The sequence below is a fragment of the Plasmodium falciparum genome, assembly GCF_000002765.6.
Source record: "Plasmodium falciparum 3D7 genome assembly, chromosome: 7".
Taxonomy (NCBI): Eukaryota; Apicomplexa; class Aconoidasida; order Haemosporida; family Plasmodiidae; genus Plasmodium; species Plasmodium falciparum.
Genome location: NC_004328.3, coordinates 252,501 through 279,609, shown reverse-complemented (window position 1 = coordinate 279,609; position 27,109 = coordinate 252,501). Strand labels below are relative to the sequence as shown.

General features: G+C 20.5%; 5 protein-coding genes across 5 annotated transcripts in view; 2 read left to right on the top strand and 3 right to left on the bottom strand.

Moving 5' to 3' along the window:
• Positions 1–903: 903 nt before the first annotated feature.
• On the top strand, positions 904–9,588 carry PF3D7_0705500 (inositol-phosphate phosphatase, putative; the record flags this gene model as incomplete). Its single annotated transcript, XM_001348952.1, has 2 exons — positions 904–8,735; positions 8,976–9,588. 2 exons carry the CDS (start codon positions 904–906, stop codon positions 9,586–9,588), a joined length of 8,445 nt encoding a protein of 2,814 aa, XP_001348988.1.
• Positions 9,589–12,171: 2,583 nt separating this feature from the next.
• On the top strand, positions 12,172–14,637 carry PF3D7_0705400 (DNA replication licensing factor MCM7; the record flags this gene model as incomplete). Its single annotated transcript, XM_001348951.1, has 1 exon — positions 12,172–14,637. The coding sequence occupies one exon, from the start codon at positions 12,172–12,174 to the stop codon at positions 14,635–14,637; it is 2,466 nt and encodes an 821-aa protein (XP_001348987.1).
• A 518-nt stretch (positions 14,638–15,155) lies between these two features.
• On the bottom strand, positions 15,156–17,633 carry PF3D7_0705300 (origin recognition complex subunit 2; the record flags this gene model as incomplete). The annotated part of the gene is made up of 1 exon (XM_001348950.1): positions 15,156–17,633. One exon carries the CDS (start codon positions 17,631–17,633, stop codon positions 15,156–15,158), a length of 2,478 nt encoding a protein of 825 aa, XP_001348986.1.
• A 1,292-nt stretch (positions 17,634–18,925) lies between these two features.
• Positions 18,926–23,524, bottom strand: PF3D7_0705200 (conserved Plasmodium protein, unknown function; the record flags this gene model as incomplete). The annotated part of the gene is made up of 1 exon (XM_001348949.1): positions 18,926–23,524. The coding sequence occupies one exon, from the start codon at positions 23,522–23,524 to the stop codon at positions 18,926–18,928; it is 4,599 nt and encodes a 1,532-aa protein (XP_001348985.1).
• An 834-nt stretch (positions 23,525–24,358) lies between these two features.
• Positions 24,359–27,109, bottom strand: part of PF3D7_0705100 (conserved Plasmodium protein, unknown function) — a gene marked incomplete at both ends in the record, with an annotated part of 2,970 nt that continues 219 nt past the window's right edge. The window contains one exon of the mRNA XM_001348948.1: positions 24,359–27,109. This exon is cut by the window's right edge and continues 219 nt beyond it. Coding sequence (XP_001348984.1) covers positions 24,359–27,109 — 2,751 coding nt within the window.

Sequence of the window (27,109 nt, the reverse complement as noted above, 5' to 3'; positions counted from 1 at the left end):
AAAATTTTATATATGAAAAAAAAAAATGTCTTTTTTTTATATATATAATATTTGTATATTTAAAAGAAATTATATTTAGGGAGTTTATATTATAAAAATATATATAAATAAATATATATATATATATATATATATTATTACTTTTTGTATAATATTTAATGTAAAAAAATAAAAGTTTTTACATTGTTATAAATATTTTTTTCTATTTAATATTATTTTAAAATGAATATACTATGTTAAAAAAGAAATATTTTACCAATAAATAATGAGAAAAGAATTATCTTATATATTTTTGTTATGATTAATTATATTTGTAGTATTTATTTTTATGTGTATACAAAAGGATTTATTTTTTAAAATTTAAAAGAAATGTAAAAATATAAAATTATACATATTTATATATATATATATATATAAGTTATAAATTTTTTTTTTAATATTATTTTTCAGTATTTTTTTGTGTTTGGTACACACGTTATAAAAAATAAAAAAAAATAAAAAAAATACAAATAAAAAATAAAAATAATAAAAATAAAATACAAGAATCAATTTAATGAAAGAACAGAAAGAAAATTATATAAACAAATAAGCATGTTAGCATATAAACTTATTAACATCTAAGTAATAAACAAAGGGATGAATTAGCAAAGTATTTTTTTATATATTTTAATTTTTTTTTTTTTTTTTTTTATGCAAATGATGATTTTTCCTTTTTGCTTCTTTTAATTTTTGTATTTTATTTTTTTTTTTAACTTTTTTTTTTTTTTTTTTTTTTTTTGTTGAATATATATATATATATATATATATATACATATACATATACACACACACACATAAATAAATATATATATAAACACTTACATACATATATACATACATACATACATACATAAAATAAGACTGATGAATGCATATAACACAGACGGTAGATATTTATTGATAATTTATGAAAAAGTATTTAAAGTAATTTACATAAAGAATTTAAAAGATAAGAAAGATGAGAACGTGAAGGTGCCCGCATTATTTATATATCGAAAGAATGGGAAATGTTTAGAGAAGAGAATATTAAAAGAGAAGATAAGAAAAAAGAGTAAGAAATATGGAAATATATTAAATGAATTAATAATAGACAATTTAATAGGTACCATAGAGTTTAGGAATGAGCTATTTTTATTTGTAGTAGAGAAATGGAGATTATTAAGTAAATTTTATTATATGGATAAATATAGGAGTATTTATAAAATTGAGAAGGTTCATTATATACCATATAATGTAGATATCATACCAATAAATGCTGCAATAAATAATAGTTTAAATATAGATGACAATTCGAATAATTATTTTATAAATAATGTAAAAAATAATGAGGATATAAATAAGAATTTTGAAATAATAGACAACTCAATAAATTTCGAATATAACAATAATAATAATAACAACAACTTTGGAATAATTACAGCATCTTCTCTAAAAACTATTGACGTTGTAAATAAGTCTGATGATATTTCATATGATTTTTTTAATACGAACAATAAAAATATAAGTAGCTGTCAAGGTAATAATTCTAATAAAAATGTAACTATGAAAAAGTCGGGCAATTTAGAAAATGATAAGAAAGACAACATTTTGAATGATTTTGAGGTAGTGGATAATATTAATAGTTATAATTCTTATAAAAATAATAATTATAATAAGAAAGAAGAAAAAAATAAGAAAATTCTTACCTTCAATAGTGCAAAAAAATGGCTTACGACTCAATTTAATCATAAAAACATTTTAAATATTATTTCAGATATAACAAATTATGACAGCAAGAATGTTAATGAAAATGATCGAAATTTGGGAAAAGTACAGAATGAATTAGAAAAGGATAATAATAGTTTTTTAAAAAATGACAAAGCATCTACATCATCTTATAACACATCTGCATGTAATAACACGAATAAAATAAGTACTCTTTTTAGTTCCCATACAAATATATCAACAATTGATGAAAATATGTCTATTAATAAAAGTGACAAGGATAGCTATTCACCAAATAATAATAATAACAATATTAACAATATTAACAATAATAATAATAATAATAATAATAATAATAATAATAATAATAATAGTAGTAGTAGTAGTAAATGTAAAAGTAATAACAAGAATCTGAATATTCATAAATCCATGAGTTCACATACCAATATGAGCATACATAAAAATATGAATGTTAACACAAACAAAATGACACACAATCACAGCAATAATAATAATGATAATATGAAACAATCTAGTGGGGAAAAGAATACAACAACCACTAAACATACAAGTAGAAATAATTACAATAATGATACGTTAAATAAAATGAATTTTAATAGTGTCGAGAATTCCTTGAGCTCCATATATGATGAAGATAATTTAAGTGAATCCAAACCAGATACTCCAAATTATAGTTCAAAAGTTCGCACAAGTTTAATTGACAATACATTTTTTAATAAAGAAGGAAATGGAAAGAAGGAGGAATTAACTGTACTGATAAATAATAAAAATATTGTAGACAGTGAAAATAATATATTAATTGGCATAAAAAAAGATGAAAAAAAAAACAACCAAAGCAATTCCATGTTTGATCAAGATAATGAAAATGACAAAAACATTTTATTGGATAAGAAGAATATAAATAATAATAATAATAATAATAATAATAATAACAATTTATTGTATATAAATAAAAATGATGTACATGATAAGAATTATCAAAAGTTGAATATACATGAAAATGATGTTAATAAAAGGAATTCACGTGATAGTAAACTTTCAGAGGCTTTATCAGAAGATAAAAAAGGATCGAATGCTAGTAATAAAAGTTCCATAAATGTAGTTAATAATAATATAAAAGATCTTATTAATCATTCATATTTTAATGTTAAAGGTAATCCAAGAATGCAAGAAAATAGTGAAAAGAAAAATTCCTATTCTTCGCTTTTTAAAAATGAAGATGTTCGAAATGATGAGAAAAAAAATAATTCCAAAATGGATATACATAAATATTTAAAAACTATTCAGAAATTATTAAGCGTCCATATGTATTATTCATATGATTATGATTTAACTCAATGTATTCAAAAAAAAGTAAAAAATAATATAGAAGAGGTCGAAGTGGAACCATTGGTATATAATACTCGTTTAAATAATTTAAATAATAAAAAGAAAAAATCTTTTTTAAAAATGTGTGAAAAGAAATATGTGTGGAATTACCAAATGATAAAGAAGACGAAAAATAAATGTAAAATTGATGATAATTGGTTCTGTTCTATTATACAAGGATATATATCTTACACATCTATCGAAATAAATAAAAAATGTTTAGAACTACTTTTAATAAGTAGGAGGTCTTCTATTTTGGGTGGAACTCGATTTAATAAACGAGGCATAAATGATGATGGATATGTAGCTAATTATGTGGAATCTGAGCAGATAGTTCGAATTAATAATAGAAATATAAATCATGTGGATAAGGTTGATCAACTAAATAATAAGGATAATACTTCTATGTCGGATATAAATTATGATTCATATAAAAATAAAAATTTTACAAGTACGAAAGGGAACCTGGACAAAAATAATAGTAATAGAAATAATACATATAATAATAGTAATGTATCTAATGAGATATTAGCATCCCCCAACTTAACACATGATCAGGTAAATCATTTAAAGGAAAATAGTGTGCGGGAAAAGGATAAAAATAATAATTCTTTTGGTTCGTCTCAGGTGGTTGGAGGTAATATTTCAACGGAAACGAAAGAGCAATTTGTTAATAAAGACAAAATCAATCAAGGAGTTTTTGGAACATATAAAATGAATGATTCATATGATAATAATAATAATAATAATAATAATAATAATAACAATACCAATACCAATACCAATAACAATAACAATAATAATAACAATAACAATAATAATAACAATAGCAGTAGTAGTACTAATAAATATGTAGGAAGAAATTTTGAAAATCGAATTATATCACTTGTTCAAATTAGAGGTTCTATTCCCCTGTTTTGGAAACAACATTCCATGTCGTCACATGTTAATATTCAACGATCATCCTTATTAAGTATTAAAGCATTTAAAGAGCATAATAAGAAATTAATTAATAGTTATGGTAACAATATTTATTATATAAATTTATTAAGTCAGAATAAAAGTAATGAAAAGAAATTAACGAAGAAAATGATTGAAATGATAAATTTTATAAAGAAAGATAAACATTATAAAGAAAAAGATTACATTAATTATATTGAATATGATTTTCATATTTCTGTGAAAAATAAGAGTTTTGAAGATGCAATGAATGATTTTATTAATAAAATATTATTAAAGGAAATAAAGAATGTGTCATTTTTTATTGAACCTATAAAAGTGAGCACGAGTAATAATGAAAATATAAATAACAATAGTACTACTACTACTACTAATAATAATAATAATAATAATAATAAAAATAAAAATAATATCAATGATAAGGACTATGATGATGATGATGATGATAATGATGATAATGTTGATAAGGATAAAGACGTGAACAATATTAATATAAATAATACTAATAACGATAATATTAAAAATAAAGATTACGGTTATGATAATGGAGATGGAGAGAATAAAAAAGAATCATCGGGTGCTTTTCAAAATGGTGTATTTAGAACAAATTGTTTAGATTGTTTAGATAGAACTAATGTATTTCAATATTATTATGCCTTATTTTTTATTTTATATATATTACACCTTTCAAGGAATGATATGTTTTTGAAGGCTGTAAATAAGTCTTATTTATGTTATTATAAAAATGTAAATAATATGTATAATGATAAAAATGTTACTATATTAACAACACTACCTACTGAAAATTACTTACTTGACTTATCTGACAAATATGCAATGAATAGAAATTATGATTATGTAAATAATAAAAATGAAAATATGGGTATGTTCGATGGTTTTTCATATATAATTAATGATGGAAGATTTATGAATAATAAGAAAACATCAGATACTGCTGATGAATTAAAAAGATTAGGTTTAGATCAAAAGAAAGAAAAATATGGAAATTCAAATGATAAAGATTATAATAAAGAGGATAAAAAAAAAGTAGAACAAATCGATGAATATGTTTATATATTAAAACATTTATTTAAAAAAATGTGGGTAGAAAATGGGGATATTATAAGTACACATTATACAGGTACAGGTAGTGTATTTTCTTCACAAATAAATGTAGGTAGATCATCATTGAGTACTAATATTGATCATGCAATAAAATCGATTGAACGATTTTATCAAAACAATTTTGAAGATAATTTTAGGCAAGAATGTATAGATATAATTTTATGTAGTGGAAAGTATAATAATAATAGGAGATCATTCTTAGGTTCTGATTTTACCTATTTATTAAATTGTAATAATACAAGTACTGTGAATAAGGACTCTACCAATAGTATGAACAAATATGATGTTAATAATAACAACAATAATAATAATAATAATAACAATAATAATAATAATAATAGTAATAATAATAAAATTTTGGATCCTTCCACGAATTCTTTACAACAAAATAAACTTAACCTTAAGAATAAAAAATTATTAAAAGAGAACCAAGAGAAAGGAAATAAACAAGAATCCAAAGTTCTTAGTAAAAGAAAAAGAGCTTTATTAAAACTGAAAAAAATATCCGCTGCATATAATATTAATACGCATCATAATTGGAAGAATTTTATTCATAATACCAATTCTGTAAAAGATCATATAGATAATTCTGGAAATAAAAACAAAAATGTAGATGGAAATAAAGAGCTAGGCAAAAAAGAATACGAACATAAAACTAAAAGAATTTTGCAAGAAATGGATAGTTCAGATGAATCAGATCTGGAAATAGAAGAAAATAATGAAAAATTTTATTTTAAAGAAAATGCAAAAATGGATATGTATGACGAAGGTATGATTGAAAATATAGATTATAATAATATGAATTATCCAGTACTTGCAAAACCTAATGAATATTATGAGGTGGAGGCAAATGGAGTTGATGAGGATGACGAAGATTATGATGACGAAGATGAAGACGATGAAGAAGAAGAAGAAGAAGAGGATGCTTATAATTACGATAGTAAAAAACATCTTAATATTCCTTACAATGATGTAGAAGGGAAAATTTTAAAAAGTGATGTTAATTATTTAAATAATAAAAATATGAACGATTTATGGTCAAGAACAAACAACAGTAGTAGTATCAATAACACAATCGAAATCGATAGTAGCACTTCTGATAGTATAGAAAAGAAAAGAAGAAATCGAAGAAGAGAAAAAATGCGAAGAAGAAGGAGAAGACAAATGAAGAAACTTAAAAATAGGAGTGATTCTATGTATTTAGATGATATGCATAAAGATAATAAATATGTTTATGATGTTAATAATGAACCTATTTATAATGATTATTTAAGTCATGATCTTATAAATCAATATTGTGTAGATTGTTCCAATTCGAAATTTGTGAATAATTATGCAAAGAAAAAAATTATTAATACAGATTATGAAGAACGAATTATAAAATTATGGGCAGGTACATGGAATTTATGTGGAGGAGATTTGGAAGAATTACATGATATATCATCATGGCTTAATGAAGTTGATGATTATATTGATATGTATGTATTTTGTTTCCAAGAAGTCGTCGAATTAACAGGATTTCGTATATTAATGAATATGAAAGATAAGTTTAAAGAGAAAAAAATTGAACAAATGATTACACAAACATTAGGAGAAGTATCTCAAAGGCAAAAAGAATTATATTTGAGAGGAGCGAAATATAATAATAATAGTAATAATATGAAAATAAAAAAGAAAAGTGCTCATGTTGTATCGGAAACACCTTATAGAAATGAAAATCGTAAAAATTTATACGCTGCCAATGAAGAAAAAGAGCAAGATGTTATAATGAATAATGATGATGTTGATGATGAATATTATGAAAATTATTTAAAATGTTTTAATGATGATTATATGAAAAATGGAAACAACAGAAATAATGTTTATAATGATAATAATAAAAAATCAAATAATTATAAATATGATGATATGAACATACTAGCACAAGGTGAAGAACCAAGAATTACAGAGGATAATAATTCATTGCTGGATATATCAAAAAATTGTTTTTTAAATAATTATTTTAATAGTTTAGAGGGTGATGGTTTAAATTTAGATATAATGGGTGAGAGGAAAATGTCATTCTCTAATTTGATGGACATGGACAAGAGGGAGTATATTGATGATACAAACAAATATAAAGAACATGATGAATATAATAATATAAATAAAGAAATGGAATATAATAACGATTTTAATTTAATGGATGCTTTAGAAGATTATGATAATATAGAGAATAAAGCTAATAAGCATAACTACATAAATGAAGATTTATTGAAAAGTAATGAAACACATATAAGTTCAAATGTGAAGGATATTTTTCAAAATAAAGTACCGAATAGCTTGAATATGAATTTGGATGATATATTTAACGATGAGTTTATATCAAATCCAAAGGAGGATGATTATTATATTAATTCAAATAAGGGAAATATTAGAGGTTCTTATGTAATTGAAGAATTATATAATCGTAAATATAATGATATGAATAATTATAATATGAATGATGAATTTGAGGATAATGTATTTGATAGAGATAAAGATATGGAAATGAAAATGGCTAGATCGATGGATATGTACGATAGAAGAGGTAGTTACTTAAATGAAATTGAAAATAAAAGTAGAAATATAAATGATAATATAAATATTAACAATGACAACTTTGAAATTAATGAAGCTGACGTGTTTGATAATAGCAGTAATAATTTCAGAGTAAAAAATTACAACTTTACGAGTGTACAAGATGTTTTTGAAGATTGTGATATCAAAGAATTAGGAAGTAGTAATAATAATTTGATGTATGAAAGAAGGTATGACCCACCAAAAAGGAAAGGTAGAAATTTTAATGAAAATGTAAAAAGGGAAATACATAAAATAGATGATTATTATGAAAATGTACAAAGGGAGAAAAGAAAGGATAATAAGGGTTTTGCTGCTGCTGGTACTAGTAATTATAATAATAAGGATTATGACAAATACTTTTTAAACTTAAGAAAATTTAAATATGTAAAATTAAAATCTGTATCCATGATTGGTTTATTTATTATTATATTTATTGATGAAGCTTTAGTTGATCATATAAGAGAAATAGAAGTATGTAAGGTGAAAGTAGGGCTTAAGGGAAATACAGGAAATAAAGGAAGTGTATCTGTTAAATTTAGATTAGGATATAATTCCTTTTGTTTTAATAATATTCATTTAGCATCTGGTCAAACAAATATATTTGAAAGGAATACACAAATGCAGAACATTTTAAGCAATAGTTTTCAAAATCAACAATTAAATAATTTATTTAATTTTGATTATTTCTTTGCATGTGGTGATTTTAATTTTAGAATAAACAAAAATCTTGAAGAAGTACTTAAATTAATATCTAGCAAAAATATTAAACATTTATTAAATTATGATCAATTTATTTATAATAAGATGTATAATATATTACCTTTTTGTCTCTTTCATGAGCACCCCATAACGTTTAACCCAACATACAAATATAAGAAACATTCGAATATGTACGACATTAGGAGAACCCCTGCCTGGTACGACAACAAGAGGGAAAAATAATATTTTGTATATATATATATATATATATATATATATATATATATGGATGTATGTGTGATTATATTAATTTGTTTATAATATATATATGTGCGCAGAAGTTTTTAGGACCAAACATGTGCATATATTCTTGTGGTTATATATTTATTTGTTTGTATATATATATATATATATATATATTTTTTTTTTTTTTTTTTTTTTTTTTTTTTTTTTGATAGGTGTGATCGTGTTTTAATGAGTGGCAAACTTGTACACTTATCCGAAATTGAGAAGAAAAGGAATGAACATATATCAAGAGAACATTATAGGGAACGTAATATTAGCATAGACCAGACAAATAAAAGTGATATGGTTGATTATAAAAGGAATAATATGTCTGATAAGGATATATTGAATGATTTTTATAATAATGATAAAATATATTTTAAATATTTAGATTATAAGACACATAATAATTTTTTCTCAAGTGATCATAAACCAGTTAGTGCTCTTATTGAATTGAAAGTATTTTTTGATAAAAAAGATATTGAATATAAATTATTACAATCTTATAGTATGAAAACAGTAGATGAATATGGATATTTAGGAAAAGGCTCAAGTAATACAAGCAATAGTAGTAGTAATAAAAATAATAATAATAATAATAATAATTTATTTGATTATTTTTTTTCCAATGGTTATGGTATAAGTAAATATACTACTAACCCTATATCCCAAATTCTTAATTATTCAAACCCCCTTAATGCAAAATATAAAAATGAACCGAATGAGCATTCGTTTCATGAAGATGCCATAAGAAATATTGAAAATTTTGAGGAATATACAAAATGATGTATTGTAAATTTTCACTTTTATATATTTATATATTTTTGGATGAAGATGTAAAAAAGTTGACATATTTATATAATTAAATATTGTTACATGTATTAAAATTTATACCAATTTATATTTATAATATATATTTTGTGTATATATTTGTTTAAGATGGAGCTTAATATATATTTCTAAAAATTATGATTTTATTTTAAATATATATATTTTTTATTTTTTTATGTGTATTTGTAAAATTTTTAGTTTATCTATGTTTCTAAAGTTTTGTAGCTTATATATATATATATATATATATATATGTATATATAGGTTTATGTTTTGTATTTTTTTTCAAGGTGTTTATGAAATTATATTTTGAATATACGTATAAAAAATATATATATGTATATATTTAATTCCATTTTTTTTTTTTTTTTTTTTTTTTTTTTTTTTGTATATATATGCTTGTTTTTATATAAATATGTATTTATATACAAAAAAAAAAAAAAAAAAAAAAAAATAGAAAGGATAATAAGAAAAAAGTAAGAGTAGTAATAATATAAGGGAACCCAAAATAAAAAAAAGAATTTATTTATTTATATTTTTTTTTTTTTTGAAACTATATTTAAAAATGTTTAATTTTATTTGTTTCCTCCATATAATTTTTCAATTTATGAATGTTTTCTCAGTATTTATGAATATCTAGCATCCTTTATATTTCCATATTATTTATCATTATAATATGCATATATATATATATATATATATATATATATATATATATATACCTTTCATATTTTATTATTTTTTTTGTGTTATTGTAAAATGATAATTTCTTTTTCTTTTAAGAAAAGACATTCCAATTAGAATAAATTATGCAAAAAAATAATAATATATGAAAATAAGAAAACCTTGAATAATATTTTATGTTATATATCTTTAAAATATTTATATGTTGAAAAGGTTGTATTAGTAGACATATGTAATTTTTAGTAATCATTTCGAATAATCGTTGTAAAATAAAGGAATAATAAAGAAAATGACAATAAACAAAAGAACAGCATATTAATAAATTATAGTGTTTAAGGAAATGGTGTGTGAAAAATATTATATATATATATATATATATATATATATATTTCTTTTTTGTTAACAAATTATGCTTATGAAAAATAATTTTAAACGTTTTTTTTTATTCTTCATATATACATTTTCTTCAAAATATATACACAGGTAAAAATATATTTTGAATGATTATGAAAATATTATTTTAATCATTAATTCATTCTTTTTTTTTTTTTTTTTTTTAATCCTTTTAAAATGAATTGTATCTATGTGATATGATAAAATGTATATATTTGAGAATGAACAAAAAAAAAAAAAAAAAAAAAAAAAAAAAAAAATTAAATTAAATTAAATTAAAATGGTATTTATATGTATAAAATATTAGAATGATAATATATATATGAGCCTATTTTTATTTTAATATAAGAAAGAAATAATATTTTCTTTATTATTTAAACACATACGAAAAAAAAGATAAAACATAATCAAAATGAATAAGATAAAAACCAAAAAATATATAATATAATATAATATAAAATAACATATCTTACTCATAATATTATATATCATTATAACCTTTTTTTAATATTATTTATGTTTTTTTTTTTTTTTTTTTTTTTCTCTTTAGTATTTTGCTTTTTATATTAGAGAGAAAAATATAATTTTTTAAAGATAATATACTTAATGTTTTATTGTTTTTTTTTTTTTTATTTTTCGCAAATATGTTGTCTACTTTTAAAAGAGAAATATGTATAATTTTTTTAAATTAAAAAATTACGAGATGAATTATATTATAATTATGTAATTTTTTCTTTGATATATGAATTTACTATTAATTTAAATGGACATATATTAACATAATTATGTAATTATATATACCACCTATACATATATTATATAAATATATACATTTTAAATTTTGAAACTTTCTTGCATATTTTAATAAATGTGCTTAAATATTTATCTTAAAATATTTTCATTTCTTTCTTTCTTTTTTTCTTTTTTTTTTTTTTTTTTGTGTGATGAATATATATTAAAAAAAAATATATTTTAAAAAAAATACGTACTTTTTTTTTTTTTTTTTTTTTTTTTTTTTTTTTTTAAATACAAAATATTTTATTTATTTTAATTTCTTTTATAATATAATAAATTTGATATTATTAATATATATATATATATATATATATATATAATATTGTATTTATGTACACACATTTTTGGAATATGATATACAATAATTTAAAAAAGAAGAAAAAAATGTACTATTAAATGTTAATATTTATTTTATAATATATATAATATATATATATATATATATATATATGTATGTGTGTATATTAAGGTATACATGAATATATATAAATGTAATACATTTGTAAGAAGAAATTTATACGTATGTATAATATATGAATAGACGTCTAAGTATATATATATATATATATATATATATTAATATTAATGTATGTATATTTTGCAATTTTGATATAATATTTATATAATTTAATATATATAACATTTTTGTATATTTATTTATAAGTAATGGGTGAAAGGAGAAGAGATATTCGCTCATATTTGGATGATAGTCATACAAAATATTTGGAGGCAGTAAAAAATTATAATGCTCATATAGATGAGTTAGTAAGATTTTTAGATACATTTGAAGACCCTGCAGTAAATCACACAAATTGGGGTAAATTAAAATATAAAGGTTATTTACAAAAGATATATAACCATGATACTGAGGTATTACCTATATATTTAGGAGACTTAAGAGAATATTTTAGTAAAGAAAATGATGATGTAGATTATTCTGTATATAATGGTATAATGACTAATACACATAGATATATGGAGTTATTATATTCTGCTGCTGATAAATGCTTATCTGATGAATGTTACAAAAGATTTATGAGAGGTTATGGTGAAGAAGATGAAAGTGAAAAGATAAAGAAAAGAAATTTACGAAGAATAAATAATGAGGATAATTCTGGTTACAGTACAGATGAAAGTGAAAAAGAGGCATTTAATAATTTATTTCGGGATATGATAAAACCTATTGAAGAGATTCGACAAGAACGTATGAAAGAATATAAATTACCAGCATATTTAAGAGTAAATTTTGAAATTATTTTAATACCTAGTTCAAGAGATTTAGTTAGAAAAATGAGAATTGTTAACGCAGATTGTATTGGTTCTTTAAGTACATTTGAATGTGAAGTTATTAGAGCTACACAATTAAAACCTAGAATACAAGTTGCTACATATGAATGTGATAGATGTCATGTATTTGCTTATAAAGCTGTAGATGGTCCTTTTTTTATGCCATTATTTGATTGCCCAGGATGTACTAATGTTCATGGTGTTCGAGGTTCTTTAAAATTCCAATCAAAATTAAGTAAATTTGTAAAATACCAAGAAATTAAAGTACAAGAATTATCTAGTCAATTACCAGAAGGAGATATACCAAGAAGTATGAATTGTATTATACATGGAGAAAGTACTACATCTATACAACCAGGTATGTCGGTTACATTAACTGGAGTATTAATGCCTGTTACAAAAAGTGGATATCAAGCTTTGAAGGGTGGATTGATAGCAGAGAAAGTTTTCCATATTTATTATGTACAAAATAATAAAGAAAATTTTAATGAACATATAGATAATTATGATAAAATTATGGAACAAGTTCAAGAATTAAAAAATAGTCCTAATTTATATGAAAAATTAGCTTATAATATAGGTCCTGAAATATATGGACATGATGATGTTAAAAAGGCTTTATTATTACAACTTATTGGAGGATGTACCAAAAAGAAAAAAGATGGAGGTTTAATTAGAGGTGATATACATATTTTATTAATGGGAGATCCAGGAGTTGCTAAAAGTCAACTTATGAAAAAGGTTTGCCTTATTGCATCAAGATCTATTTATACAACAGGTAAAGGTAGTAGTTCTGTTGGTTTAACCGCGGCTGTTTTAAAGGATCCTAATACTGGAGAAACAACCTTAGAAGGTGGTGCTTTAGTTTTAGCCGATAAAGGTATATGTTGTATTGACGAATTTGATAAAATGGATGAATATGATAGATCAGCTATCTATGAAGTTATGGAGCAACAAACTGTTTCTATTGCAAAAGCTGGACATTGTAGTAATATGCCAGCTAGGTCTTCTGTATTAGCTGCTGCAAATCCTGTTAATGGAAAATATGATTGTAAAAAATCGGTTATGCTTAATATGAATTTACCAGCAGCGTTATTAACAAGATTTGACTTACAATTTTTATTACTTGATGTATCCGATAGAGAAAAAGATAAAAAACTTGCTGAGCATGTTCTAAATATATTAAAATGTATTGACTCTAGTGATGAGAAAAAGAAAAAATCAGAATTGAATGATGATGGTTATGAAGAAATTGATAAAACAGTGTTAAGAGCTTTTATACAGTTAGCTAAAAAGAAACAACCAACAATTTCACCAGAACTAATACCGAAAATAACTCAGTGGTATGTATCTACGAGACAATTAGAATCACAACAGGAAAGATATAGTGATACACGTATAAATTATACAACACCTAGGGCCTTGTTAGCCATTTTGAGAATATCGCAAGCATTAGCTAGATTAAGAGATAGTGATGTTATCGAAACAGCAGATTTTGAAGAAGCCATAAGATTGACTGAACAATCGAAAGCAAGTGTTTCTTTACAAACTGAAAAGAGAAGACGAAAAGATGTTTCAAATGAAATTATGAATATAATTAAAAATATCAAAGATAAAATTATGGAAAAGAAAAAGAGATGGAATGGATGGATACCTATTGAGGAAATTGAAAGGCAATCGGTAACTAAAGGTTTTACCAGAGCCCATGTAATGAATACAATTGATAAATATGTAGAATTGACCGTATTTACTATTAATGAAAATAATACAGCTATTGCTTTCCCGAATGATGTTTATAATGAAGATGATGAATATGACGAAATGGAGCAAGAAGATTACGAATAAAAGTATACAAAATGGTTATGAGAAAAATATAATATTGATGTATCATTAAATAATATGTATAAAATAAGACAGAGTCGTAGTAATAATATATATATATATATATATATATATATATATATATATATATAATTATATATTTTATTTTTATTTTTTTGAATTACTTGATCTATATTAATTTTTTTTTTTTTAATTAATATTCATAATTTTTTTTCATTAAAAATTTTAGTAACATTGTAAAACATAGTAACGTAAATGAAAAACAAAAAAAAAGAAAAAAAGAAAGAAAAAAAAAAAAAAAAAAAAAAAAAAAAAAAAAAATAAACATTTTAAGTTGTGTATATATATATATATATATATATTTATTTATTTATTTATTTATTTATTTATTTGTGTACAAATGCATAAAATGTATGGGGACTACTTAACACCACTATATTTATAATATTCATAATTTAATTAGAATATATTGAGTCATATTCTGTATTGTTGAAACAATTGTAATTTCCCTTTTATATATTTTATAGCTCCTCTGATATCCTTTTGAGTTCTTCTTTGTCTGCATTTATTTTGAGAAATGTATTTCCTTCCTTTAATCTCGTTTCCGTAATAACATTGTGTGATACAAATTCGACTAATAAAGAATTAATTCTTATACTTGATGCACCTACTGTAAAAATTCTCTTATCTTGTAATAAAGATTCTTTTTCAACTCCGTAAATTCCTTTATCTAAATTTTCCAATTGTATAGATGCAATAATTTTAAATAACCTTTTGTGATTTATACTTAAGGCATTTAATATAGTTTCTATATTTTTCTTGATATCGATTTCTTCACATTTTTTATTGAAGACCCATTCAGGCAAGAATTTATTCCATTGTCTAAGTATTTCATGTCTATAATCTAACCATGTGTGACATTTGATATAAAAAAAATTGATAGAACTAATATTTTTAAAATTCATATTCAATTCAAAAGATACATCATCAATTGAGCACACAAAATAAATGTTTTCATATTGACTTAGGAAAGAGAAGTATTCATAATATGGATAAAGTTTAGTATTATCGAGATTATGTATAATAAAATATAATGGTACATTAGAATCATTAACTCTTTGTATAAGTTCATATAATAAATCAAAAGATTTTAATGTTTTGGATGATTTATATTTATAATGATATTCTAATATACGTACTAATATTTCTTCAAAATTAATTTCATCTTCAAATCCTAAGATTATACATTTATTTCCATCATTTAAACATATATTTGTAAAAAGATTTAATAAATGAAATTTAGATCCGATTCCATATAAGCAGATATTAATATTATTTAATAAATAAACTTTCCATTTAATAAATTGTTTAATATTATAATGATATAAAGATCGTTTTTCTTTTATATGAGTATATGGTAAATTTTTAATTAAATATTGTAATTTTTGTATATGATCTAGATTATCTAAATTTTCTTGAATAGGTATATAAGAAGATAATGATTTTATTTTATTATTTGGTTTTACAATTTCTTTAATATTTAGACTTGAATAATAATCATAAGATATTAATCTTTGAGTACATGCATCTACAATATCATCTAGCTTTTCTTCTTCTTCTGAATTTTTTTCATCTATATTTTTTTTTCCTTTTTTTTTTTTGGGTGTTTTAGAATTATTATTTGTGATTTGTTCTTTTCCTGTATCATCTTCTTGTGTATGATTATCTGCATCACTTTTCATATCTTCTGAATAATCACTACTACCTTCTATACCATATAATGTTGGATCATTGTAAATGTTTATATCTATATCTTCTTTATCGAATTCATCATTATATGAATCAGAATAAGATTCTTCGTTATCTTCATTTATTTTTTGATTTTCATTGCTATTTGTTTTGTTCTTTTTGTTTCTTCTATTTTTATTCTCATATGAATTATCATCCTCGTATTCATCATATGAATTATCATTATCTTCTGTTTTCATTTTACCTTCCTTTACGATTTTTTGTGTATTAGCAGCCTTTGTAAAATTCTCCACACTTTTTTTTGTATCTACCTTATTGTTTTCATTTCTCTTTTTTTTTTTTTTTTCATTAATGTGTGTGTCATTTTTAGTTTTAGCCTTATCGTCGACTTTGGTTTTTGTCTTACGCTTTTCTTCCATGATTTTTCTTTTTTTTTCTAATTCTAATTTCATTTTTTCTCTTTTTTTTTTCTGTTCCATATCGAAAACATTAGTTAAGAAATAGGGGATAATATTTTTTTCATTTAATTTATCATAATCTATATTAATAATATCGTTAACTTTCATTTCGTTTGTATGATGTAGTTTTCTTCTTTGTAAAAAATGTTCTAGTTCATTTTTTGTATGATTTTTAATAAATGTAATATATTCATTGTTTGACACATTGGATTCGTATACATCTACATATTTATTTTTAAAAGATTTTAATAATGATTCATCTATAGGTTTATCATCATCAGTATAGTAATCACTATTATCATAACTATTGTTATCACTATCATCATTTGAATCATCATCACTATCACCATTACTAGAGCTATTATTATTTTCATTCTCATTATTAATATTGTCGATTGTATAATTTTGTCCTTTGATTTTGTTAAAGAAAGATATACTTTCGTGTGTTGAATCCGATTGATACGTACTATCTAAAACTATATTATCCATGGCACTTATTTTTTCTTCGGAATTCATATCATATTTATTATCCATTTTAAAGGAGGTTAATTTTTGTTCTTTATTCATTTTATTATTTGATGATTTAATATTTTCATTATATTTTATGGTAGTTTCTTCATTACTTAAAAATTTATTTAAATCTCTGGGGATTCTTATAATAACACTTGGCATGTTTTTTTTATTTTCCGTTAGATTCGTAATTAAATACTCTTCTTTGTCTTCTTCATATGTTTCTTCTTCTATTTTCCTTATCAATTTCTTAGGAGAATTTACTTCAAAGTTTTTCAGCATCATGATATAAAAAGTTACAATTCAAAATTGAAAATTAAAAAATCATATATAATTTTTTTTAAGAAAAATGAATTTATAAAAAAAAAAAAAAAAAGAAAAAATGACACCACTTTTGTGTATTGATGAATGAACATTAATTGTTTAGTTTTATTCTTTCAGGATATACAGAATTATTTAAATACGTACATGAATAAAAAAAAAAAATAAAAAAAAAAGGTACACAAAAAGATGGACTGTTACATTTTTATCTGTTCTTCATATAAGAGATAGTTTTCACTTCATATGCAAAAACATCAACGAAAAAATTAAAAATAAAAAATATATATATATATATATTTATATGTATATATATGTATAATTTTTAATATATAAATGTATATTCAAATAGTATATAGTATAATATATATAATATATATTATATGCTTGTTAAAATTTTTTTTTTTTTTTTTTCATAAGTCAATTATTCTATTATAATATTATTATTACTACTATTTTATAATATTCCTTTTTCTTATGTAATAATAAAACATGTATATGGCATATATTTTTTTCATAATGTATCTAAAGTAAAATCAATAAATATTATGTAAATATAAATATATATTTATACTTATATTTATATTTTTTTTTTTTTTTTTTTTTTTTTTTTTGTATAAAAGATGGTTTTATTTTATAATATATATTTTTTTTAATAGTAATGATGTTTACAAGTATATTTTATATATTCATCTATTTGTGTGTAATTAGTATGCGTAACACACTTATAAAATGATGTATACATATATAATAAAAAAATAAAATATATATATATTATATATATAATAAATTTTTTTTCATAGTTTTTTTTTTTTTTTTTTTTTTGTCATAAACATAATAATACCTTAGTATGAATATTTATATATATAATATATTTTCTCATTTTTAAAATAGAGTTTTCATTTGTCCTTTTTTTTTTTAGGGCATATAGTATATATTTATTTTTCTCATTTTCGTCTATTTTATATTTAAATATATTATATGTGTGTGTTTTTTTTTTTTTTTTTTTTTTTTTTATCGTCTATTTTATTTTGGAATATAATTAATAGTGTATTTTTAAAATATGTAATAGAGTTATAAATAAGAAACAAAAAAAAAAAATTAAAAATAAACATAAACATAAACATAAACATATATGCATATGTATATATATATATATATATATATGTATGTATACACATTTAGCATGGTTAATCTTTATAGTGTATATATATATATATATATTATATGCAAACATTCATATAAATAAAAATATCTCACGATTTTATTTCTTGACACTTGTTTGAAATATTTACAGGGTTCATATGTGATGTTTTGATTAGTATAATATCATAATTATAACTTATTAAAAAAGTTTTCATGATATTATATAAAACCATATATGTATCTAGGTTTTCTTCATTATTGCATATATAATATATTGCTAATGATTTATTTTTGGTTTGTATTACTAGGGGTATAATATAATTAAATAAAGGGACATTTACATATATATTCAAAATATCAGAATTAAAATTATATAGAATATGTTCATTATCTATAATTTTATAGTTCATATATTGTTCATCATTATACATATGTAAAATATTATATTTTTGTAAATAGTTATAAAAAATATTCTTTTGTATTTTTGTCTTTATATTTTTTTCACATATATAATTAAAATGTCTTATAATATTTATACATTTATGATATTCAGTTTGTTGTGTGTCTAAGGTCCTTTTCTTTTCTTCATATATTTCAGGGTTTAGAAGATAATTCATTTTTGTTTTTTGTTTTTTTTCCATGTCATATATTAATGAGAGGATAAGTTTGCGATATATAAACAAATATTTATAATTATAATAGGTATTTTTAAATTTTTTAACATGTACAAGTTGTAATAAAATACACTCTAAAAAATTTTTGTCTTTCATTAATAAATTAAGATTATGATTAAAAATGTAAAGTAAATAATTTAATATTAAAAAAAAATTTTTCTTGTTCAAAATGTTGTTCTTATTATTATTATTATTATTATTATTATTATTATTATTTATTATTATATTTTTTTTTTCGTAGTAGGGCTTATCATTATATATAAAATGTTCTTGTATTTGATCATAATCAGAATATATTTTCATATATTTATATACATCTGCAGTATTATAATTAATATTTTTATTATTATCCATATTTTCCTTTATGATTTCATTTAACATATTTTGGTTGTGTATATTCGAATGTGTGATAGGTAAATATTTACTTTTATCATATTTCATTTTTTGTTTATAATTTTCTTGTTTTGTATATAGATTTATATTTATTATACTTTCAAAATTATTCTTCATGTGCCATATCATTTTATTGAAATTATTTAATATATGTGTTTCATACTCTTTCATATGATATTTTATATTTTCTTGAATTATATTAGAATGAGTAAATATATTTATAAAAACAAATCGTAAGAAAAGGAATTCATAAATGTCGTTTTGATCAATTTTATGAAAATGAAAATTATAAGGATTTATTATATATTCGTATGTATTATTTCTTTGATATTTGTCCGTATTTTTTTTATTTATATCTTTTATTGTTTCATTATAGTTTTGGGTATGTTTGTATGATACATCCGCTTGATTTTTTTCTTCATTACAACATTGTTCGTCATTTTTTAATAGATATGTTTTTATAATATCATAATGTTTATCATTTTTAATTTCATACAAGGATAAATATATATTTTCAGCATTTTTTTTATTTATTTCATCATAAGGTTCTTTATGCAGACATGTATATTTTTTTGTAATATAATTTAACAATAACCTTATGATTATATTTAAATTATTAGAACAAGTATTTCCTTTTAATATATAATATTGTATTAATACAAGAATAGAATTTATATTCATGTTATTTAGATTGTTTAGGATACTTCTTTCGAAAAGAGTAAGATCTACAAGTTTTAACAAATTTAATTCAACGAGACTTAACAAAATATTAGATAAGGAATCATAAAAATAATGTTCTTGTTTTATATCATAATTATTATGAATAAGATTATTTTTGATATTTTCTAACAAATTAAATATATTTAATGATATATCATTTTTATTTATATTCAATTGACTAAAGGTAACCAATATCTTATCTATATGGAATATGTGTATATTATAATATTTAAAAATATTTTTGTTAAATAATAATAGAAGATACTTATAGAAGGAATTATATTTATTTGTATGTTTTAGCAATATTAATATATCTAATATGTTTATATAGTAACTTTTATTATGAACATGAATATTATTATGACAATTCTTGTTCATAATATTATTTATATTATTTATATTATTATTATTATTTATATTATTTATATTATTTATATTATTATTATTATTTATATTATTATTATTATTTATATTATTATTATTATTATTATTTATATTATTTATATTATTTTCTTTTTGATCACAAATTATTTTTATATTTTCTTCTTTCCTATATATATTATCCTCTTGTTCTATATTCATATATTCTACATATTCTTCATTAATTTTTTCTTTGTTTGTTTCCACCGCAACATTTTTTTTTTCATTACATATATTGTGAGTATACATATATATATTATTATTATTATCTTTTTTGTCTATACTGTCATGTATTATTTTTTGTTTATTCTTATAATAATTGTCTATTTTGTTTTTTATATTTTTCTTATCTGTTGATAGATCGTGTTGTTGCACAAGCATGTCATCCTTTGATATATTATAGGAATAATTTTGTTTTAGATCCTTCAGAATATATATATAATTAGTACCATTTTCATGATAAGAATATATATTTTTTAATTTGTCCAATATATATGAATACAAAAAATTATCATCAAAAGGGATATATGTATTGATATGTCCAACAAGATTGTTATCACATATATACATAACTTTTGTTATGTCTTTTTTATATAATATATTTTGTTTATAGTATTTGATTCTCTTAAAATTACAAAAATGTATGAAATATAATATATATATCCAATGATTAACATCTATATGTTTTGTTTTTTTATTATTTATAATATAGAACAGGAATATATAGAAATTATCATTAATATTAATATTGCTTTTTATAACAGATAATGCTAAAGATAATGTAATAAAAAAGTTTATATTAATATTATTATTTTTTATATTCTCAACAAAATTGTTGACTCTAATATTCATATATGAATAGAGATTATAAATTAGTTCTAAATATTTATCATAAATATTAAAATACTGCTTTGAATAATCATAATGTAATAATATTTGTGAGAGCAAATGTATATTTTGTATAATTTCTAAATTAATTTGACTATTGTTCATAAGAATACATTTATTAATGATCGTGGAAAAGAATAAAGATAACCATTTGATACAAAAATTATTCATATAATTGAAATTATTATTATTATTATGTATGTCATTTATACTTTTTAACTTATTTGTAGTGTCTACATTTTTTACAATATTTATTTCATTTTTCAATTGATAAAATAATAAATAATTTATATCTTTCAAACTTAACTTTCTCATTATATCCTTATCCCTTTCCATGCGTAAGAAAAAGAACATATCATATTTAGTAGATTCAAAACGATTTATATTTAATAACAAACATACATGTTTACATGTGATGTTATAAAGGTTTTCTTTTTTTATGACATGAAATAGATAATCATATAATATATGAAAGAAATATGTGTTTAAATTTTTTTTTTCAAGAATCAATAGATTTAAGAGAAAATCTAGTTGATTTTCATCTTTTATTTGATATATATTTTTATTTTGTTTTATATAATTTATTTCTCTTTTTAAAAATGCACAGAGATATAAGGGTATAAAATTATTATAATAAATATGATAATGATGTTGGCAATAGGATAATTTATATATATCTTTAATGGTGAATTTTATAATATAATTTTTGTTTAACTTAAGTTTATTATTTAATATATAAAGTAGTTTATATACATAGTCATTTTGTCCCTTTTCATCAATTTTGATATTATTATATTTATTATTATTATTATGATTTATTGTGTTCAATGCATTCGTTTTTATTTCTTTTATATTATCTAAATTATTTGGAATATCATTTTTTATATTTTCTTCATATGAAACATTTCTTGTATTATATGATTCTAATATATTATTATTATTATTATTATTATTATTATCATACGAATTATATTTTTCACACACCTTATTTTGGACATCATATTCAACTTTCGACTCTTTTATATCATACGAATTCACACTCGTATTACATGATATATCTTCTAAATTATTATCATTTCTTGTTTTATTTAATTGTTCTTGATTAAATATTATATCAGCATCTATATTAATATTAATTTGCTCATCCTTATCTAATAAATGACATTTCCTATTTTTTAAAGCCAAATATACAATATGTATAATTTCTACTTCTGATAAATATTTTTCATTTTTGTAAAATATATAGAAATATTTATTTAAAGGAGTGTTTTCAAATTTTCTTAATTTCCTCTCGACAATGTTATATACTTTTCTCGTTTTCTTTAAGGCATCTTTATCAAAACTGGTGTAGATATCTATCAAATGATTATAACCTTTTACATTATCTACATTACTAGTTTTTGGCAGTTCCTGATTTTGTTCTATATGTTTATCTTCATTTATTTTTTGTGAGGAGTAATCATTTACAGAGGGGTCTTTAATTTTTTTTAAATTTTCCAAATTTTCAAAGTTGAATATGAATGGTTCACTAAAAAAATACTTAGAAAATCTTTTACTTTTCACATTTATGATTTTTTTTATTTTATATATGTTATTTATACAAGGAAACATCATAAAATATGTACCAGTATGTTATAGCTTCATATTATGGAGTACTATTAAAAATAAATAAATAAATTTATATATATATATATTATAAAATGATAGTATTATAAAATTTTTATTAATGATTAATATTACATTCAGATTGATTTTATTATATATATATATATATATATATATATACCTAATATTGATTGAATGATTATTCTATGTATTTTAAAAAAAATTTTTTTTTTTTTTTTTTTAATACTGTTTTATAATAAATGTGTTAGCATATAGGTATAATATTTTTAAATGTTGACAAAACATAAAGGAGCACAATTAAGACTTGAAAAATATATTATATATATATATATATATATATATATATATATATTATATATTATATATTATATATTATAATATGACGAAAAAAGAAACTCCTCTCTATATACATTTCACTTTACCATATTGCAGAAATGTTGCTGAGGTTATATACATTTATTTATATGCATTTATACTTCATTTACCAATTTTTATTATATATGTGGAATAAGAATAATTATCGAATTTTTTATTTTATAAAGAAATATTTATATCAAATATGTTCCCAAAAAAAAAAAAAAAAAAAAAAAGAAAAGCTGTCAATTTTTAATCTATAAATCAATAGATAAATATATATATATATATATATATCAAAATAAATTACAAAACAAGGTGAAAAATAAAAACAAATATGTAATTTAAGATTATATAATCATAAATGGATCAATGAAAAAAAAAAAAGAAAAAAATTCATATAAAAATAAATACACATTATATATATATATATATAATATATATATATATATTTTTTTTTTTTTGAAGTTATATATATGCCCCAATTTTTGCCAATTTATTCTTCCATTTGTGTTCATAATATTTGAAAGCGCTTGATATATTTTCATTTATATATGAATTCATTTTGAAATGTTCTATTTGTCTACTCATAAGTTTTATTTTTTTGTGAGATTCATTTGAACAAGTTGATAGTGATGATGAACTTAATGTTTCATCACTATTAATGTATGAATTCATGTTATTTTTTTCTTTTAACACATTTGATGTTTTATTATAATGACCTAAATATTTTTCTTTATCTGATTCCATTTCATTTTCTTGAATTTCTATTTTTGTTAATTTACAATTTTTGTTTGTAATAGAGTTTCTTGATTTTGAAAGAGAGGTATGTAAAGAAATATTTTTATTTTGAGTTAATATATCCGTATTTAATATATCATGATTAAATGTTTCATTTTCGATTACATAATGTGATACAGCTTGTTTTATATTTTTAACGATATTTTCATATGCTGCAAAAATGTTTTTTTCTTGCTTGTTTATGTTAGTATCTTTTAAAATACATTTAATATATAATAATGTGGTATTTAAACAATTTTGTAATATACTCATAATATCATTTTTTACATTATTATTATATTTGGATTTAATTATATAATCTTCTAATGTATATTCTTCGTTATGTTCATTTATGTTTTGGGAATTCATTTCTGGATTATATTCATATATATGATCATTTTTTAATTGATTTAAGAAATAATCATTTTTTTTTATTATTTTTTTCTTTAAATGTTCAAGTATGAATTGTATTTCTTGTATAAAACTTTCAATGCCATTATTTAGAATGTTCTGCAACTTTTCACATATAATATTATCAAAAATATTTTTTTCTATTGATTCCTCTTCTTCGTTATCTACGTTATTTTTTATATATTCATTTTTATCTGTATCATTATATTCGTGTATATTATTGAATGAATGATTAATTTCGTATTCATCGGTATTAAAAAAGGGATTTTCTGTTATATTTGAATATACGTTATTTTGTTCACTTTTAATATCTTCTATTTGATTTGTGACTTGTTTTATATCAAGAGTATTGATATCGCAATTTTGTTCACTTTGATAAGTATTATTTTTTTGATACTTGTCTTTATATTCATTAATTTGTTCATTTTTTTCATAATATTGTTTGATATCACAATTTTGTTCACTTTGATAAGTATTATTTTTTTGATACTTGTTTTTGTATTCATTAATTTGTTCATTTTTTTCATAATATTGTTTGATATCACAATTTTGTTCCCTTTGATAAGTATTATTTTTTTGATACTTGTCTTTATATTCATTAATTTGTTCATTTTTTTCATAATATTGTTTGATATCACAATTTTGTTCACTTTGATAAGTATTATTTTTTTGATACTTGTCTTTATATTCTTTAATTTGTTCATTTTTTTCATGATTTAATAAAAAATTTGCTGTTCCTTTTTCTATACCTTTAAAATTCATTGACATATCATTTTTCTCTTGAATAGAATTATTTTTTTTCATTTCATATAAATTTTCATGTCCCCATTTTTCTTTATATGTAGTATAATTTGCAATATTATAACTATTATGTATCATGCTCTTTATTTTATAATTATCATGAGATAATTGTGGATATAATATGTCATTTTTCATAAGATTCAAAGGTATTAATGATTTAGACTTTTTAATATCATAAAGATAATTTTGATTTTTTGTTTCTATATCATTTTCGTTTTTGTAATGATCGTATGAATTTTTGTTTTTAGTAGTATTCAGACTAAAAGTACCTGGGCAACTATGGGTGACACTAAAATGTTTTAATAAAGCTTGATTATGTAAATTTCTATAAGGATTAGTTGTGTTTGTATAATATGATTGTAATAATTTTTTTTGTATTTTTTTACATATATAAAATATTTGTTGATCATAATTCTTACGATTGGATACAAAATAGGACTTTTTGATATATTCATAAAATACTTTATTATCACATACCTTCCATTTTATTTGATTTGCTAGAATTAATATGAAATAACCAAAAATATATTTATTATTTTTTTTATCATAACATAACATGTAACTTTTTTTTCTATAAAATTTTTCACTAAAATCAACAAAATTTAATTCTACAAATCCAAACGATAATATTTTATATTTGCCATCTTTAAAACATTTGATATAGATTTTAACAATTTTCTTTTCGTTTTCTAAAAACGGTTCTGTAACTAAAAAGCATAAATATAAATTATTAATCTCAGGATCGGTTATTTCTATTTTTTCACTAGTACACGTGCTATCTTTATATTTTAAATATATTACAATATTTTTATTTTTTAATTTTTCAAACAACTTTTTATTTAATTTTAATTTTCTAAAGTATAGAACATTCACATAAGAGTTGTTTATATCGTTGTATTTTGTAGTGCAGTTATTATTAATATTAGGGGATGTCTGACTACTGATGTTGTCTAATTGGTTCATATCGTCAGTGTTTATGTGTCTGGTTCTAATATATGGATTCTGATTTAAGATGTTTATTTGGCTAGTCATCATATTATTTGTTTCATTCTCGATATTATTTATATGACTGCTCATCATATAATTTGTTTGATTATTCGTGTCATTTATATGACTGTTTATATTTCCTGAAGCGTCCATCATATCATGTGACGCATTGATTATATTGTGTGACATGTTGTTCATACTATTATACATTTGGGTCATGTTGTTTGACATGTTTATAAT